At 44.0% G+C, this 17,574-nt stretch overlaps 1 protein-coding gene across 1 annotated transcript in view; it reads left to right on the forward strand.

Moving 5' to 3' along the window:
* The first annotated feature begins 5,323 nt into the window (after positions 1 to 5,323).
* Positions 5,324 to 17,574, forward strand: part of EIF4B (eukaryotic translation initiation factor 4B) — a 44,928-nt gene continuing 32,677 nt past the window's right edge. The window contains exon 1 of the mRNA XM_075851822.1: positions 5,324 to 5,399. Within this exon, the coding sequence (XP_075707937.1) occupies positions 5,387 to 5,399 (13 nt within the window). The 5' untranslated portion in view covers positions 5,324 to 5,386. The remainder of the gene's footprint in view (positions 5,400 to 17,574) is intronic.

Here is a 17,574-nt window from a genome sequence, read left to right on the forward strand (position 1 = left end):
TAAGCTTACTAGTCTATAATTACCCAGGGAAGACCGAGAGCCCTTTTTGAAAATTGGCACCACATTTGCCCTGCGCCAGTCCCTCGGCACTATACCAGTCACTAGAGAATCTCTAAACATTATGAAGAGGGGGACAGAAATAACTGAACTAAGCTCTTTAAGACCTCTAGGGTGTAACCCATCTGGTCCCTGGGCATTGTGTACATTTATTTTATTAAACTTAGCTTGGACCATATCTACATTCATCCAATTCATTATATCAACTGATGTATTAACAGCACCGGCACCGGCTACATCAGCTGCTCTTTCTTCTGTTGTGTATACAGAGCTAAAGAACCAATTTAGTACCTCTGCCTTCTCTTGATTCCCTGTGACCAACTGCCCATTACCACTATTTAGGGGTCCTACATGTTCAGACCTTGGCTTTTTTGCATTTACGAAACTTGAAGAATTTTTTGGGATTTGTTTTAATATCCTTGGCCACCTGCCTTTCATTTTGTATTTTTGATGATTTTATTACCTTTTTACAGATTTTATTAAGCTCTTTATAATTACCAAAGGCTACAGCTGTACCCTCAGATTTGTATTTTTTTTGTCATATATTGCCATTTTTACAGAAGGTGTAAGCCATGTGGGGTTTAATATTAGTAGTTTATACTTGTTACCTATAGGAATACATTTTGCACTATAATTACCCAAAGTAGATTTTAAAATCTCCCATTTATCATTTGTACCATTATTTGACATTAGTTCTTCCCAGTCTATATCCTAAATTGGCTTTCTTAAAATTAGGTGTTTTTGCCCTCCCAGCCTGTGTTTGTTTTTTTACAATATAGGTAAAATGTAACTATATTGTGATCACTGTTACCAAGGTTTTCACGAACATTGACGTTCCCAACAAGCTCTGCATTATTAGAAATTACCAGATCCAACAGAGCTTCACCTCTAGCCGGGTCTTCCCCAAACTGGCCCATGAAATTTTCCTGCAACAGGTTGAGGAAAATTCTCCCCTTTGTAGTTAAAGCCGAACCATGATACCAATTTATATCCCTGTAATTAAAATCTCCCTTTATTACTACAGTACCCCTTGTGCAGCCTGCTCCATCTGTTTATATAGCTGATCTTCCATCTCCTCAGTTATATTGGGGGGTTTATAGATTACACCAAAAGTAATTTTTTCAGTGTTTACCTCCCTTTCTAATTCCACCCACAAGGTTTCAATCTCCTCACAATCTTCACCCACTAATGTCTCATTCACACTCCCCTTCATATCACTTCTCACATACAGACATACACCACCACCTTCATATCACTTCTCACATACAGACATACACCACCGCCTTTCCTATTTGTCATATCTTTCCGAAACAGTATAAAACCCTGTAGATTTACAACGCAGTCGTGTAAAGAGTCCAGCCATGTTTCAGCAACACCAACTATATATATATATGTTCCTCCATTACCAAGGCCTCCAGCACCCCCATTTTGCTTGCTAGACTTCTGGCATTTGTGAACATACACTTTAACTTGCCTTTCAATTTATCACTTTCAGTATCAAAAATGTGATTATTTGACATTATTTGGGCATTTTTGTTTTCATTGCTGTTTGTAACAAAAGGATCTCCTTATCCTGTTGTCTAGTCCTGTCCCCACAGTCTATTTCTCCCCCCACCAATTTAGTCTGACCCCTCTCTAACCTAACTACCCCTTTATTTTCTACATTGACCTCCCTCCTCTGCCCTAGTTTAAATACTCTGCCACCCCAGCTAGAACTCTCTCCCCCAGCACAGCGGACCCCCTTCCATTTAGGTGCAAATCATGTGCAGAATACAGTTTGTACCCCAATTAAAAGTCAGCCCAGTGCTCTAGGAATGCAAAGCCTTCTCCTCTACACCAAGACTTAAGCCATGCGCATGGCACAGGCAGCATTCCTGAGAATACTACCTTGGAGGTCCTTCCCTTCAACTTGTAGCCTAGTTCTTTAAAATTATTCTGAAGGCTCCTCCACCTACCATTTATTCTGTCGTTGGTTCCCACATGGACCACAACAGCTGAATCACCACCAGCCCCTCCCAGTAATTTATCCACCCGTTCCACCACATGCCGAACCCTGGCACCAGGGAGAAAGCAAACCATTCGGTTGAGGCGGTCTTGGCGACAAATTATTCTATCCGTCTTCCTGATTATAGAATCCCCTACAACTACTAATTGTCTTGCCTTACCTACATTAACATCCCACCGACTACTAGCTGGGCTGTTCTCCCGGATGTTAGGGAGATCAGTATCCACTAGGGCTGCCATTTTGGACACCGATACCCTCGCATCATCACCCAACTTGGCAATTTTGCTTGGAATATCATACCTTCCTTTTCTTGGACCCCTTTCTACTGCCCCTAACTACATTAACACAGCTACTTGCCTGGTCCTGCTGACCCATGTCTTCACCCTCCAGTTCTACCCCACTAACTTATTGCTCAATGAGCAGCATGCTCCACTCAAGATTGTCTATCTTCCTCAGTGTTGCATTCTGCTCCTCCAGATCTCTAATGCGAGCTTCCAGGTGAACAACATGCTCACATTTGCCACAGAGGTATGCCACCCTGGAACTCCGGCTCCAGTCGTGCATACATATGGAAAACTGTGCACTGAAGAAAACCTCCAATCTTGCTGTCCATTATCCCAGTTACAAAAAAACTGTGAACAATTGTTAAAGTATTAAGATAAAGTATTCCACCCCATAAATAATTTTTCCCAGTTTCCCAATACTTTATATGGGACAATAAACGTTGCCGTGAAAAACTATAACTCGTCTTGCAAAAAACAAGCCCTCATATGGCTTTATTGATGGAAAAATAAAAAACGTATTGCTTTTGGAAGGTGGGAAGGAAAAAATGAAAACAAAAATCCTAAAAATGGCTGTGACGGGAAAGGTTTAATATTATGGCATATCCTAGTGATATGCCATATCATTATGTGATGGGAATACTCACATCAGTGAGAGAGGAAGTTTCTCCTGCTTGGTTTTCAATGAAAATGAATATAGCTTGCAGCCTGTGACACAAACTGTATGAAAAGAAAGGTAAGGAATTCTTTAACAAACAAATGTAGTAGGTTTATTCCATACCGCAAGACACTTATCCTGAAGTTTTTTCTTTTGTGAAATTACACTTTAATCAATGCATACCAGGGGTGTAATTATAGAGGGTACAAAGGTGGCAGCCACAGCTGGGCATCTGGTACCTAAAGGGACCCAATGGCCCCCTTACCTCATAGAAGGGCACCAGTACTATAAATAGGATATGATGTTTGGGGTCCCTGGTTGCACATCATATTTAAGCTATGCCTTTGATGCATACACAACACATAACAGCCAGCTGAATTTTTTTTAGACAGCAGCTATCTCCCCAGTCGACTGCGCTATTGATTCCGTCAAAAAAACGGAAACCTGCCGGAACGGTGACAAACGGAAACCATTAGCAATGTTTCCGTCACCATTGATATCAATGGTGATGCAAACGGAAGCTAAGGTTTCCGTTTGACTTTCCATTGCGGGGTTCCACGACGGAAACCTCCGACGGAACACCTTAACGGAAAGCCAACGCTGATGTGAACAGGCCCTTAGCCTGTGTGTGTTCTCGTGGGAGGGAACACAGCGCAAGCCGCCCTGACACTGTCCGTAGCTGATTGGACAGTGCCAGAGCGAAGAGATCACGCCCCCTTGCAATTTAGTTAAAAACGCCCCATTGACAGTTCCAAGGTTTATTTACATATTGGGCGCCAAATATAACGGCACTGATATGTAAATAACGGAGGAGGCTAGGGAAAAAATGTAAAGTGAGACAGTGTTTGCGAAGCCCTGTCTATTACTTGCTGCACTCAGCTGCACATGTATGGGGAGGTGAAAGGTTCTCTTTAAGGGGGTTTTACACTGGGCGATTATCGGGCAGACAAGCGTTCATAGAACGCTCGTTGACGATAATTGCCCTGTGTAAAAAGGGCAGCGATCAGCAGATGAACGAGCATCGATCACCTGCTGGTAGTATCGTTTTAAAAAAGTAAAATATTATAGTTGTTGGCAGCACATCTCACTGTGTAAACAGGAAGACGCGCTGACATAATAATGGATGGGGACAAGCGACCGGAGTAACGACCACTCGTCCCCATCCATAGCTCCGTGTGACAGGAGCAAACCAGCGCCGACCAAGGATGTCTCGTTGATCGGCACTCGCTGCAGCGGCCGAATATCGGCAGGTGTAAAAGGCCCTTTAGGGATCATGCACACGGGCCCGGCGTCTGTAATGCTATAGAGCTCCTTAGCACAGAGATGTATGGAGTCCGATGAAGCATGACTTGATTTTTTTTCTGTCAGAATCATACGCAATGGATGAAATTGAAATCTGTGGTGAAAATCTGCTGGATATTTTTAACACTGAGTGGATGGGGTTTGTTAAGAACCCCATTCACTTACATTGCACTGGACGTTGTTGCAGAATTTTAGAGCGTATTCTGACACAAATATGCGATGTGTGAACCTGGCCTAACAGCTCGATACAATATGGAACAATAATACGGCCATGTAGATGAGCCTTTATTGTACAAGGCTCTGTACATAGGCACATTCGCTAGGATACACTGAAACACCCATAGACTTTAATAGCCAAACATATGCCAAATATGTCCATTTGGCATACTTTCAGCCACTGTACATTTTTCAACAGTATTAAATAGTGTGGTTGACTACGCTTTTTAATACAAGCAGATTGTTTGTTTGTTTTTACAATGGGATTTAAAGGCAGCTGTATGTAACTGTATAGGCATATAGTCCTATGCACCTGGGGACGGTATACAATCACACATGCACACCGCATGTATATGCCCAGATCGTGATATGATTACTAGTTTCATAAAAATCGGCCGATCTACCATATTTCCATTGGATGCAGCTGATCGTACTGGAACAATAAATGTAAAGATAAAAGACGAGCGAGTCGTTTTTCTTGATTCGTCATTTTGCCTGATGTGCAGATATTTTCTTATATTCACCAAAAGCAAAAATCATATCTAACATATCAAATTAATGTGCGAATCAGCAAAATTCGAGCTGGGTTAAAAATTGACTGTCTTTGTTTGGTGTTTTGGAATAAAATAGGGCGTATAATAGTAAATAAACGCTTGTCAGGTTAGTCACAGAACACACAGACCAGCCTACAGGCGCTCTAAAGCTGACGATTCAAAGCCAGTATTCCCTTATCAAAGATGGCGGCACAGGAAGTTACTGCGTAATTACGTCACGTAGCGCCTCGCTTTCCTTCGCTGGAAAGACCTAGCGCTGCGCACACGTGACCGCCTCATCCGGGTCTTCGCGTTCTTTCACACTCGGCCCAACATGGCAGCTTCAGGTGAGTGTGTGAGAGGAATAGAGGGTCGTGCCCGATACTGGGTGTGTAGCTGTCCTTTGGACGTGACATTTTCCGTGCATGTTGTTTAGTCTGCGCCGATACGACCCGTGTCTTTTCCGCCTATCACGGCGTGCTAAAAAGCGTAGTGCGCGGCTCCAGACACGCTGCTGTATAATCCCCGGGATGGCCCAGGCCGCACCCTGTCTGTGTACATGGAACACAGCGGAACCAAGGCGCCCTGGTCAGCACACTTCATTAGTGCGGCTTCCAATGCGAGTACACATGCTGACCTAGCTGCTGACACACAGCTGTTCCGAATGCAGCCCATTACACAACGCCGCTGTGAAGGGGAGCGGGAACCGGCAGATAGTTGGGGTCTTCGGCTGCGTAGCGTCGATTACATATAGTGTAGGACACGTCTACCCCCCATCCCTCAATGGTACGACCTGGCTGGAAGGTATGCGCTGCGTATGGGTACCTATACCAGGGAAGAACCACGTGGCTCTAGGAGGGGTGGGGGGAGGTAATCCTCGCTCATCTTGTTGTGGAGAGCAGGCCGTGGTACATAATGGCGGTAAAGGTCAGTGGCTCTGCGGCCTGTACCCCGCCTCTCGAAGAATCTGGACGTAAGGACGACACGTCAACACAGGCTAGGCCTTTCTTGGAAGAGCGGTGTCGCATGGGAGGCAAACAATATCGTCTTCAACCACTGCCCACAGCATGTCCTGACAACCGCACACCATGGCATTCTGGGGCTTGTAGTTGTACAACACACAAGGTCTTATCTGCTAAGGCATGAGTCTATCGTCTATATTGCTTCTCTGAGTGAAGTGCTAACTGTTCCCTGTTATCAGCCGTTTCAGCCTGGGGAAAGACTGACTAGTGTGCTTCGCTGAGACTACTGACTGAATGCAGCATGATGACCACTGCTTTATCTGACATTACTATGTATCTTAAAAAAACACCTTGTGTGTAGCTATGATATTATACATTTAAATGGAATCTGTCAGCAATTTCGAGACCTCAAAATTGGTGACCGTGCAGTATAGGCGAGGGGGTGGCATTATAACAATACCTGTTGCCCGTCATGCAGACTGCGTGACAGAGAAATCAATGTTTAATTCCCCCCTTGCTGCGATTACAAGTGCCAAGAAGGCGGCCCCTTGATGTGGAAGTGCTCCAGTGTCTCACTGCAAACTGCCAGCCCCGCCCCTCTAAGGGATGGCTCTAGCGGTCTCCAGACTGGGCACTAGAGCCGTCATTAGTGTCCAATGCAACCGTGGCACTGGGAGGGGGGGGGGGGAATTAAACGTTGGTTTCTCTTGCATGCAACTTGCATGACAAACAGGTTTTTTTTGTTTTTTTCTTTTGAAAGCCTGAGCTGTGCTTTCCCTCACCCAAATGCATAAAAAGTGGACAAGGATGTGTTCTATTGCAGCCCTTCTCTTAAAAGAGAGGCCTTCATAACCATTCCCTGACCCTCCAAACCATAGGTCCAGAGGATCAATGATCCCTCCTCGCCGAAGCTTAGGGAGACCCAACAACACTCCGAGGCTTCTACCTGGGCTGCCACCACCGTGTCCGCTTTCGAGCCTGCATCTGGTTGCACCTCCCCTCCGGCTTGCAGGGGAAAAAGGAGCCAGAAGGCCACACATTTTCCCCCTAGACCTTGGAAGGGTCCCAGAGGGGCACCGCATCCAAAAATCCTGTCACAAACACGCAGTGAAAATAACAAAATGAAATAAGTGGATGTGGGCTGTGATACAGCCTGGACATCTGCCAGGTATAAAAAATTCCTCATCTCCCAGCCAGAAGGCCAGGAGAATGAGGCTGGGTTCACACGAGCATGTTACGTCCGTAAAGAACGGAACGTATTTTGGCTGCAAGTCCTGGACCGAACACACTGCAGGGAGCCGGGCTCCTAGCATCATAGTTATGTACGACGCTAGGAGTCCCTGCCTCTCCGTGGAACTACTGTCCCGTACTGAAAACATGATTACAGTATGGGACAGTTGTCCCGCAGCGAGGCAGGGACTCCTAGCGTCGTACATAACTATGATGCTAGGAGCCCGGCTCCCTGCACTGTGTTAGGTCCGGGACTTGCGGCCGAAATACGTTTCGTCCTTTACGGACGTAACATGCTCGTGTGAACCCAGCCTAAAGGTGTGTGTGAAAGAGGAGTGCGTGCAAATGTGCTTTCACTCAGTGGGATCCCACTCCCAGTGAGTTGGGGCACCCCAGGGTCACCAGCCCTGGGGCACATAGCAACTCGGCCTTCCAAACTACCTGACCTCGATCCGGTGGTCGCCTGGTACCTTTAACCAAATGCGTACACTAGAGCGATGACCGTTGTGGTTCCCTGCCCTCCCCTCGGCGTTCTGTCATCCCTCTACGATGGCCATCTTCCACGGGCAGGGATAATTACTAAGCTCAGCTTGAGCAGGTACTACATTTGATCTTGGCCAAAAGGCCTAGAACCATTACACTGCTCTCCCCTATATACGCTGTCAGCAGGTTTGAGGCCTCAACTGCTGACAGATTCCCTTTTTTACCTCATGGGGAATTGCATATACAGCGTTTTCCTAATATTAGCAGAGTTCCTGCTATTATTAGAACGAACATCCTGATAGAACAGGAAAGCCACCGTCAGTAGGGAGGTTAGTTTATAAACACCAGTCTGCTGCTTTGTAACCAGAACACAGACTGCTGTAAACGGCAGCCAGTATTCTGCTGACTCCTTTAGGCACACAGGACATATATGCTGCACTTTTTCTGCACGAAAAATCTGCAGAGGATTACAGCACCATCCAAGTGGATGAGTCTTGAACAAATCCCATCCTCATGCTGCTGAACATTTTCTATACGGCTATCGGAGCATGCTGTGGATTGGGATTTTTAACAAATCTCATCCATATGCTGTGGAAATTGACCTGCAGTGTGGATATTGAAGTCTGCAGCATGTCTAATTTTGTTGCAATGAAATCCTAGTGTCTTGTATTTTACTGCGGATTATCCGCAGATCTGCGGCAAATTATACTAACCTTCCCAATCCCCTGGCAGTACCCACACGATCAGAGCGACTGATATATCCGTCGCTATGCGGGAAATAACAGCTGCTTGCAACGGATATATCGGTCGCTAATGTGTTTGACAGAGGGACGGAGCTCCCTCAGGCACCCCTGCAAAGAAATTGCAGGGCGCTGTCAGGTTTCCATGGCAGTGGGGGGGGGCCTAACAAAGGCCCCCAGGTCTGCCTTCAGCAACTGCCTATTAGGCCTAACAAGCTACTAAGTATACCAAAGCATTATATAAGCGATCAGTAGATCGCATGGTGAAGTCCCCTAGTGGGGCAAAAAAGTTAAACGTTTAAATAAAGCTTCTGGGAAAAAAGACAGTACAGTAAAAATAAAACCACTTTTTTTTCCCCCAAAAAAGTGGTTTTATTTAGTAAGTGTTGAACGAAAAAGTACACATATATGATATTGCTGCAATTGTAACGACTCAAAAAATAAAGCTAACACACTGATTAAACCGCCGGGTGAACGGCGTCCAAAAAAAACAATGGCGAAATTCCTTTTTTCCCTCCCATTCCCACCATAAAAGTTAATCAATAAGTCCCATGTACCCCAAAATACTACCAATAAAAACTACACCTTGTCCCGCAAAAAACGAGCTACATCGACAGAAAAATAAAAAAGTTACAGCTCTTGGAATGCGGCGATGCAAAATCAAGTAATTCTTTTTTATTTATTTTTTTAATGACCGTGCCTGAAAAGGTCTTAATGACCAGCTACGTTTTTCAGTTTTTACTTCTCTGCATTTCAGCAGCCATTATTTTTTATTTTTTTTCATTGACGTGGTCGTATGAGGCCTTAGATTAATTCAGGTTATTACGGTCGTTTAGATAACTAATATGTGTAGGTTTTTTGTTTTTATTTAGTGATGGGGCAATAAAATATATTTTATGCAAAATAATTACTTTTTTTTTAAGAAGCTCTTTCACCTACATAAGGAGATGGACGCTATAATGTAGATGACAGCAGTGCTTTTTATTTAAAAAAAACGACCTATTTTTACCACTTTAAAAGCGATTTTAGATTTATGCTAATGAGTTGCTTAATGCCCAAGTTGGCGTATTTTTACTTTAGACCAAGTGGGCGTTGTACAGAGGAGTGTATGACGCTGACCAATCAGCATCATGCACTCCTCTCCATTCATTTACACAGCGCATAGGGATCCTGCTAGATCCTTATGTGCTGTCTTATACTAACACATTAACAATACTGAAGTGTTTAGACAGTGAATAGACATTCCGTGCACGGGATGTCTATTCACAATCCCTGCACTTCGTTACTCTGTCTGTGGTAGCTACAGCAGAGGAAGCGTGATCTCGTGAGATCTCGCTGTAAATGACAGGTTACAACAAGATCACGCTTCCTCTGCTGTAACTACCATAGAAACAGTAACGAAGTGCAGAGATTATGAATAGACATCCCGTGGAATGTCTAAACACTTCAGTATTGTTACTGTGTTAGTATAAGACGGCACATAAGGATCTAGCAGGATCCCTATGCGCTGAGTAAATGAATGGAGAGGAGTGCATGATGCTGATTGGTCAGCGTCATACACTCCCCTGTACAACGCCCACTTGGTCTAAAGTAAAAATACGCCCACTTTTGCATTTATCAGCGATTTTAGATTTATGCTAATGAGTTGATTAAGTGGTAAAAATAGATAGTTTTTTTTTTAAAATAAAAAGCACTACTGTCATCTACATTATAGCGCCCATCTCCTTATGTAGGAGATAGGACACTTATAATGTGTTGACAGTCTGTTTTTTACATTATTTTTTTTTTATTTTTTTTTAATCCCGTTAATGCTGGGTTCAGGCTGAGTTTTTTGCAGGAGGAAAATCTGCCTGCACACTGATTTCCGCTGCGTTTTTCACCCGCGGGCATAAAACACAGCAAAATACGCTTTCTCTGCGTGGTTTCCGCGTAAGAAAAACTGAACTCCCCCCTAAGGGATAACTTTATTTATTACTTTATTTTTTTTACTTGTAATATATTAGCATACTCCTTCCTGTATGCTAATACTTTATTCTATGTCACTTTGACACAGGCTGCTGTTAGGGCAGCACATAGTGTGCCCGTACAGCAGGCTTACTGAACAGACAGCCCTGGGGTCCTCTGTAGGTTCCCAGGGCTGACTGCAGAGGGATTCCCCGGTGTTTGATCACGTCACCGGGTTTCCGATGACTAGATCAAAGCGGGGGGTACTCTTTGATCTTTTCACGGACCAAGGCAATCAAAGGGTTAAACAACTGGGGTCCGAAACTTTTCCAACCCCAGCTGTATTCAGCAGGCTGCTCTAAGATCAGGAACAGTAAGTTACAGCTCCTGCTTAGAGGATGAGCGCTCATCAGCCTCTACAGTGACGCCAAAAGACTTCGCTGTAGACTAAGGACATGCACTGCCTGCCGTCAAAAGATCGTGGGCGGTCATTAAGGAGTTAAAAACCAAAAAACCTTTGCTAAAACAAAAAAAAATGTTTTGTGTTACCATATTCTTAGCCATAACTTTTTTTTTTTTTCCATCAATTTAGAGGTGATAGGGCTTACATCTTGCGGGGCGAGCTGTAGTTTTCACCGATACTATTTTGGGGTACATGCAACTTTTTGTTCACTTTTAATTCCTTTTTTTTGGAGAGCTAAACAGACCAAGACAGCAATTTGCATGTTTTATAATAATTTTTTTTTTTTTACATCCAACGCGTGGGTTAAATAACGCTATATTGTGATAGTTCGGAATTTCACGGACACGGCGACACCAGTTATGTTAATTTTTTTTAACATTGCTGTAGCGAAAAAAATTGGAAAAGGGGTTTTTTGAACTTTTTGAAATAAAAAGGGGGACTAATAAAAAGAGTAAGTAAAAAACAGTTAAAAAGTTTTCTATAATGTTCCAAAGAAAATAATATATATATATATTTTTTTTTGGGGAACATTATAGAAAACTTTAACTGTTTTTTACTTTTTTTTTTTTTATCCCGCCCGTTGCAGTGAGGTGTCTGCTGTGTAACACAGCCGTCACCCACTGTATATGGAGCGAGCTCAGCCCGTGATCCCACTCCATACTTCCCCTTAACGGCTGCCGCGTACCAGTACGTGACATGTCATTAACCCCTTTAGGACACCGCCTGTTTTGGCCTTGTGGACACAGATGATTTTTTCAAATCTGACGTGTCACTTTATGTGGTAATAACTCGAACGCTTTTACCTATCCAAGCGATTCTGAGATTTTCTCGTGACATATTGTACTTTGTTAGTGAAAAAATTTGGTCAATAAATTCAATATTTATTTGTGAAAAACTTAAAATTTTAGCAAAAATGTGCAAAAATTAATATTTTTCTAAATTTAAATGTTAGCTTGTAAAACAGATAGTAATACCACACAAAATAGTTACTAGTTAACATTTCCTATATGTCTACTTTGTTTGCATCATTTTTTTTCACGTACTTTTATTTTTCTAGGACGTTACAAGTCTTAGAACTTTAGCAGCCATTTCTCATATTTTCAAGAAAATTTCAATAGGCCATTTTTTCAGGGACCAGTTCAGTTCTGAAGTGGCTTTGAGGGTCTTCTATATTAGAAAGTCCCCATAAATCACCCCATTTTGAAAACTGCACCCCTCAAGGTATTCAAAACCACATTCAGAAAGTATTTTAACCCTTTAGACTGTTTCACAGGAATTAAGGCAAAGTAGAGGTGAAATTGACAAATTTCATTTTTTTTGCCGAAATTCATTTGTAATAAAAAAAAAAAAATCTGTAACACAGGTTTTACCAGAGAAACGCAACTCAATATTTATTGGCCAGATTCTGCATATTTTAGAAATATCCAACATGTGGCCCTAGTGTCCTAATGGACTGAAGCATCGGTCTCAGAAGCAAAGGAGCACCTAGTGGATTTTGGGGCCTCCTTTTTTTAGGAATATATTTTAGGCACCATGTCAGGTTTGAGGAGGCCTTGTGGTACCTAAACAGTTGAAACCCCCCAAAAGTGACCCCATTTTGGAAACTACACCCCTCAAGGCATTTTTCTAGGGGTATAGTGAGCATTTTGACCCCACAGTATTTTTGCAGAATTTAGTGGAATTAGTCTGTGAAGATGAAAATCACCTATTTTTCTGTGGAAATATAGAATTTTTTAATTTTTACAAGGATTAACCCCTTAGTGACCAGCCCATTTTAGGCCCTAATGACCAAGCTATTTTATTCGTTTTTCTATAGTCGCATTCAAAGAGCTATAACGTTCTTATTTTTTCGTCTACATAGCTGTATGAGGACTTGTTTTTTGCGGGATTAGTTGTGCTTTTTAATGGCACCATTTTTGGGTACATATAATTTTTATATTAACTTTTATTAACCTTTTTGGGGGGGATTATAAAAAAAACCTGAAATTCCGCCATTGTTCTATGCGTTTTTAAATTGACGCCGTTCACTGTGCGACGTAAATAACATGTTACCTTTAGGCCTCATTCACACGGCAGGGTTTCCCGTCCGGGTGCCGGCCGTTCATAAATCGGCCGGCACCCGGCTGCATTAGGAATGATAGACCCCTAATGGGGCTATTCACACGACCGATTTTTTGACGGCCGGAAAATCCGGCCGTCAAAAAATAGGACATGCTCTATCTTTGCCCGGACACCCGGCCGCCCGGCTCCCATAGAAGTCTATGGGGCCGGGTATTACACGGCCATCACCGGAATGTGTTCCGAGTGATGGCCGGGTTTCCCGGCGCTTGCGCTCTATCTCCTCCTCCTCACAGCGCAGAGTGCATGTGAGGAGGAGGAGTTGATGCCATTCTGACGAATGGCATCGCTGCACACTGTTGCAGGGCCGGGGTGTACAGCAGGTGGAGGGAGCGCTGCGCTGGCTCCCTTCCCCTGCTTGTTAAAAGCACCCTGGCTCGGCGACACCTTCGATGGCGCCGCTAGTAGTAGTAGCAGCAGCTGCTGCGGCTGCTACTACTGTAGCGACGCCACTATAGCAGAGCGGGGAGGTATCTCCCCGCTCTGCTATGTGCTAGCCGCACTTTAGCTCCTTGAAGGAGCGGAATCCCCGTGTTTTCGGGGATTCCGCTCCTGGACAGAGCGCTTGATGTCTCTGTCCATATCTGGGCAGTGACATCAGGGGAAACTCCTGAAGCGGAATCCCCGAACACATGGGGATTCCCCTTCAGGAGCTGCCGCTGATGTCACTGTCCGGATCTGCCCGGCCCGGCACGGATGCATAACTTTATGCAAACCGGCCGGGCAAAATGGCCGATTTTACCGGCCGACACTCTGGCTCGGGAACGACCCGGTCGTGTGAATCCCGCCTTATTCTATGGGTCGGTACGATTACGGCGATACCACATATGTAGAGTTTTTTTTTTATGTTTTACGACTTTTGCACAATAAAAACACTTTTGAACTAAAATTATTTGTTTTTGCATCGTCGCTTTCCAAGAGCCGTAATTTTTTTATTTTTCCATCAATGTAGTGATTTTTTGGGCTTGTTTTCTGCGGGACAAGACGTAGTTTTGAATGGTACTGTTTTGGGGTGCGTGGGACTTATTGATTCATTTTTATTATGACTTTTTTGGGGGGCAATGGAAAAAAATGGCAATTTCGCCATGGTTTTTTGCGTTTTTTTTTTACCGTGTTCACTTTGCGGTTTAAATTACATATTAACTTTATTAATGGAGTCATTACGGTCGCGGCGATACCACATATGTGTACTTTTTTTTTTTTTTACACTTTTACTAAATAAAACCACTTTTTATGGAAAAAAATGGTTTTATTTATTTTTTTACTGTACTTTTTATTAATAATCTTTATTTCACATTAATTACTTATTTTATTAGTCCCACTAGGGGACTTTACTGTGCGATATTCCGATCGCTGCTATAATGCTCTGGTATACTTCGTATACCAGAGCATTATTGCCTGTCAGTGTAAATCTGACAGGCAATCTGTTAGGACGTGCCTCCGGCGCGTCCTAACAGGAATATGTCCAGGGCAGACCTGGGGGCTTTTATCAGGCCCCCGGCTGCCATGACACCCCATCGGAGACCCGCGATTTCATTCGCGGGCCGCCGATGGGTGACAGAGGGAGCGCACTCCCTCTGTAAACAAAGTTAAATGCCGCGGTCGCTATTGACGGCGGCATTTAACGGGTTAAACGGCCGCGATCGAAGTAAACTTCGATCGCGGGCGTTGGAGCAGGAGCTCAGCTGTCATCAGACAGCAGAGCCCCGGCTCCAGCCTGCACGGGGGACCCGTGCAGGACTTAGACTAGGCTGACGTGAAAAGGCGTCAGCCTAGCCTAAAGCCCATTAGTGACCGACGTGAAAAGGCGTATTAGTGGTCACTAAGGGGTTAAAGGAGAAAAAGCACCCCAACATTTGTAAAGCAATTTCTCCCGATTACGGCAATACCCCATATGTGGTCGTAAACTGATGTTTGGACCCACAGCAGGGCTCAGGAGGGAAGGAGCGCCTCTTGGATTTTGGAGTGCAGATTTTGCTGGATTGGTTTTCAGTGCCATGTCGGGTTTGCAACGCCCCGGAGGGACCGAAACAGTGGATACCCCCAAAAGTGACCCTATTTTGGAAACTACACCCCTCAAGGAATTTTTTCTAGGGGTATAGTGAGCATTTTGACCCCACAGGATCTTTTTTAGAGCTAAGGTGACCAAAAAAACAAAGATTTTGGGGCTTTAAATTCTTCTTTTTTTTTTTTTTACAGCTTTCACCGTGCGCAATAAATTAAGTTTTACTTTATTCTGAGGGTTGGTACGATTACGCCGATGCCATATGTGTATAGTTTTTTTTAACGTTTTGCAGCGTTTGCACAATAAAATTACGTTTCTATAAAATTTATTTTCTGAGACACCCTATTCTGAGCCGTAACTTTTAAATTTTTTAGTCAAAAAAGCTCTGGGAGGTCTTGTTTTTTGCGGGACGGGTTGTAGTTTGTATTGGTACTATTTTGGGGTAAATGCGACTTTTTGATCACTTTTTATTCTATATCTTGGGAGGGGTGGTGACCAAAAAAGCGCGCTCTGACATCGTTTTCCGTTTATTTTGTTTGCGGCATTCACCGTGCGGAAAAATTAACATTATAGTTTTGGTCGTTACGAACACGGTGATACCAAATATGTGTACTTTTTTTTTTCCTTTAACGGTTTCATTTTTTCCCTATAATAAATGAGTTGTGTTAGAAAAACAAAAACTTATTTTTACACTTTTATAAAACATTTTTATTAACTTTTTTCACTTTTTACACTTTTTTGACCTGCAGCACTGATCGCTGCTAGAATACACTACACTACCTAGGTAGTGTAATGTATTCCAACTGTCAGTGTGACGTCACAGTCCCTCTGACAGTTAGTCTACGAGGATCAGCAGAGGCTGATCCGAATAGGCTTCCATACATGGCATTCCCTGAGACCGTTGCCTGGCCCCCGGGTGCCATCACAAGCATCAGCAGCCCCCACGATTGCATGGGGGCTGCTGATGTGCTACAAACCCCCTACATGCGGAGATCGCAATCGAGCCCCGCATGTAACGGGTTAATTGCCGAAATCAGCGGGGACAGCTGATCTCCAAGTTCCCGATGCACACCTTGTCGCCGACAGTGTGCATCGGGAACGACACAGTGACTTCCTGTCACTCTGACAGGAAGCCTATCCGGACCAGCCGAAGGTTGGTCCTGATGGGCTTCCGTCCATGGCAGACACGGAAGTCATTGTTTGGCTTCCGTTTGCCATACTATCGGCAAACCCCGCGATTTCGAACCGGGGTCTGCCGATATGTTACGACCGCCAAATTTAAGGGGTTAATTCGCCAAAATCAGCGGCAAAGGACCGCTGGCCGGCAAGAGTGGAGTGTCAGATGTCGGCGATAGTGTGCATCGGGAAAAACTCAGTAACTACGTCCTCGTGCGGGAATTAACGTCTCGCAACGACGTACAGTTACTTCCTCGTGCGGGTAGGGGTTAAGGGGCTAATAAAAGTTAATCAGTATATTATATGCACCCAAAAATGGTGCAATTGAAAAATACAAGTCGTTCCGCAAAAAAACTGTTACAACTCTTAGAATGCAACGGTGAAAAAACAAAAAATAATCCTTGGTCATTAACGTGCAAAATGGCCTAGTCATTAAGGGGTTAAGTCTCCTTTGTGTGCTTGAGCAAAATGTTTGGAGGCCATTGATGTATTAATAGCGTGTGGGTTCGTGGCATCTCACAGGTGACATCTGATTTTGACTCTTAGTGCTGTAAACTTACATATTGAACATTACATTTACTGCATGTTATCACATATTATGTGTAAGGCTGTGTTTACCTCTGGGTTCCGTTCTGCTCCGTCATAGGGCAGAACAACGAGAATACCGGAAGCCCAGGATATGTTGCATGATGGAAACCAAGGGTGCCAGATGGAACCCATTGACTAATGGGTTCTATCGGGTTTCCGTCGTTTTTCCAGACATAGAAGGGCTGTTTTGTCGGACAAAAACAGAATGTGTGAATGGAGCCTCCAACACAGATGTGAACAGGGCCTAAGTGGTGCTGCACTTAAAGTATTTTTTGTTCTTCTGTGGTAGTTATGAAAGTATTAGATCTGTAAGCAACATTGCTATCGTTACATTTATTTGTGACCACATCCATCAAAGCCTGTAGTAGTTACCCATGTCTCTTGTGTATCCTTTTCTTGACTGATAAACTTGAGGATAATATTGATCCTATAAAATTAATGACACGGCAGGGGTCAGTCGGCACTCCAGCTGTTGTAAAGATTCCATCTCCCAGCATGCGCTAACAGCCAAAGGGCATGCCCCCACGTGGCGGATTTCCTCCGCAACTGTCCGCATCAATGCCGCACAGAATCTGCGTTGCAGATTCTGCTGCGGATCTGCCCAAAATGTGCAGTAAATTGATGCGGACTGCGGTAAAAGTGCTTCCCTTCTCCCTATCAGTGCAGGATAGAGAGATGGGACAGCACTTTCCCTAGCGAAAGTAAAAGAATTTCATACTTACCGGCCGCTGTCTTGGTGACGCGTCCCTCTTTCTGCATCCAGCCCGACCTCCCTGGATGACGCGGCAGTCCATGTGACCGCTGCAGCCTGTT

This window comes from Rhinoderma darwinii, chromosome 2, assembly GCF_050947455.1.
Source record: "Rhinoderma darwinii isolate aRhiDar2 chromosome 2, aRhiDar2.hap1, whole genome shotgun sequence".
Taxonomy (NCBI): domain Eukaryota; kingdom Metazoa; phylum Chordata; class Amphibia; order Anura; family Rhinodermatidae; genus Rhinoderma; species Rhinoderma darwinii.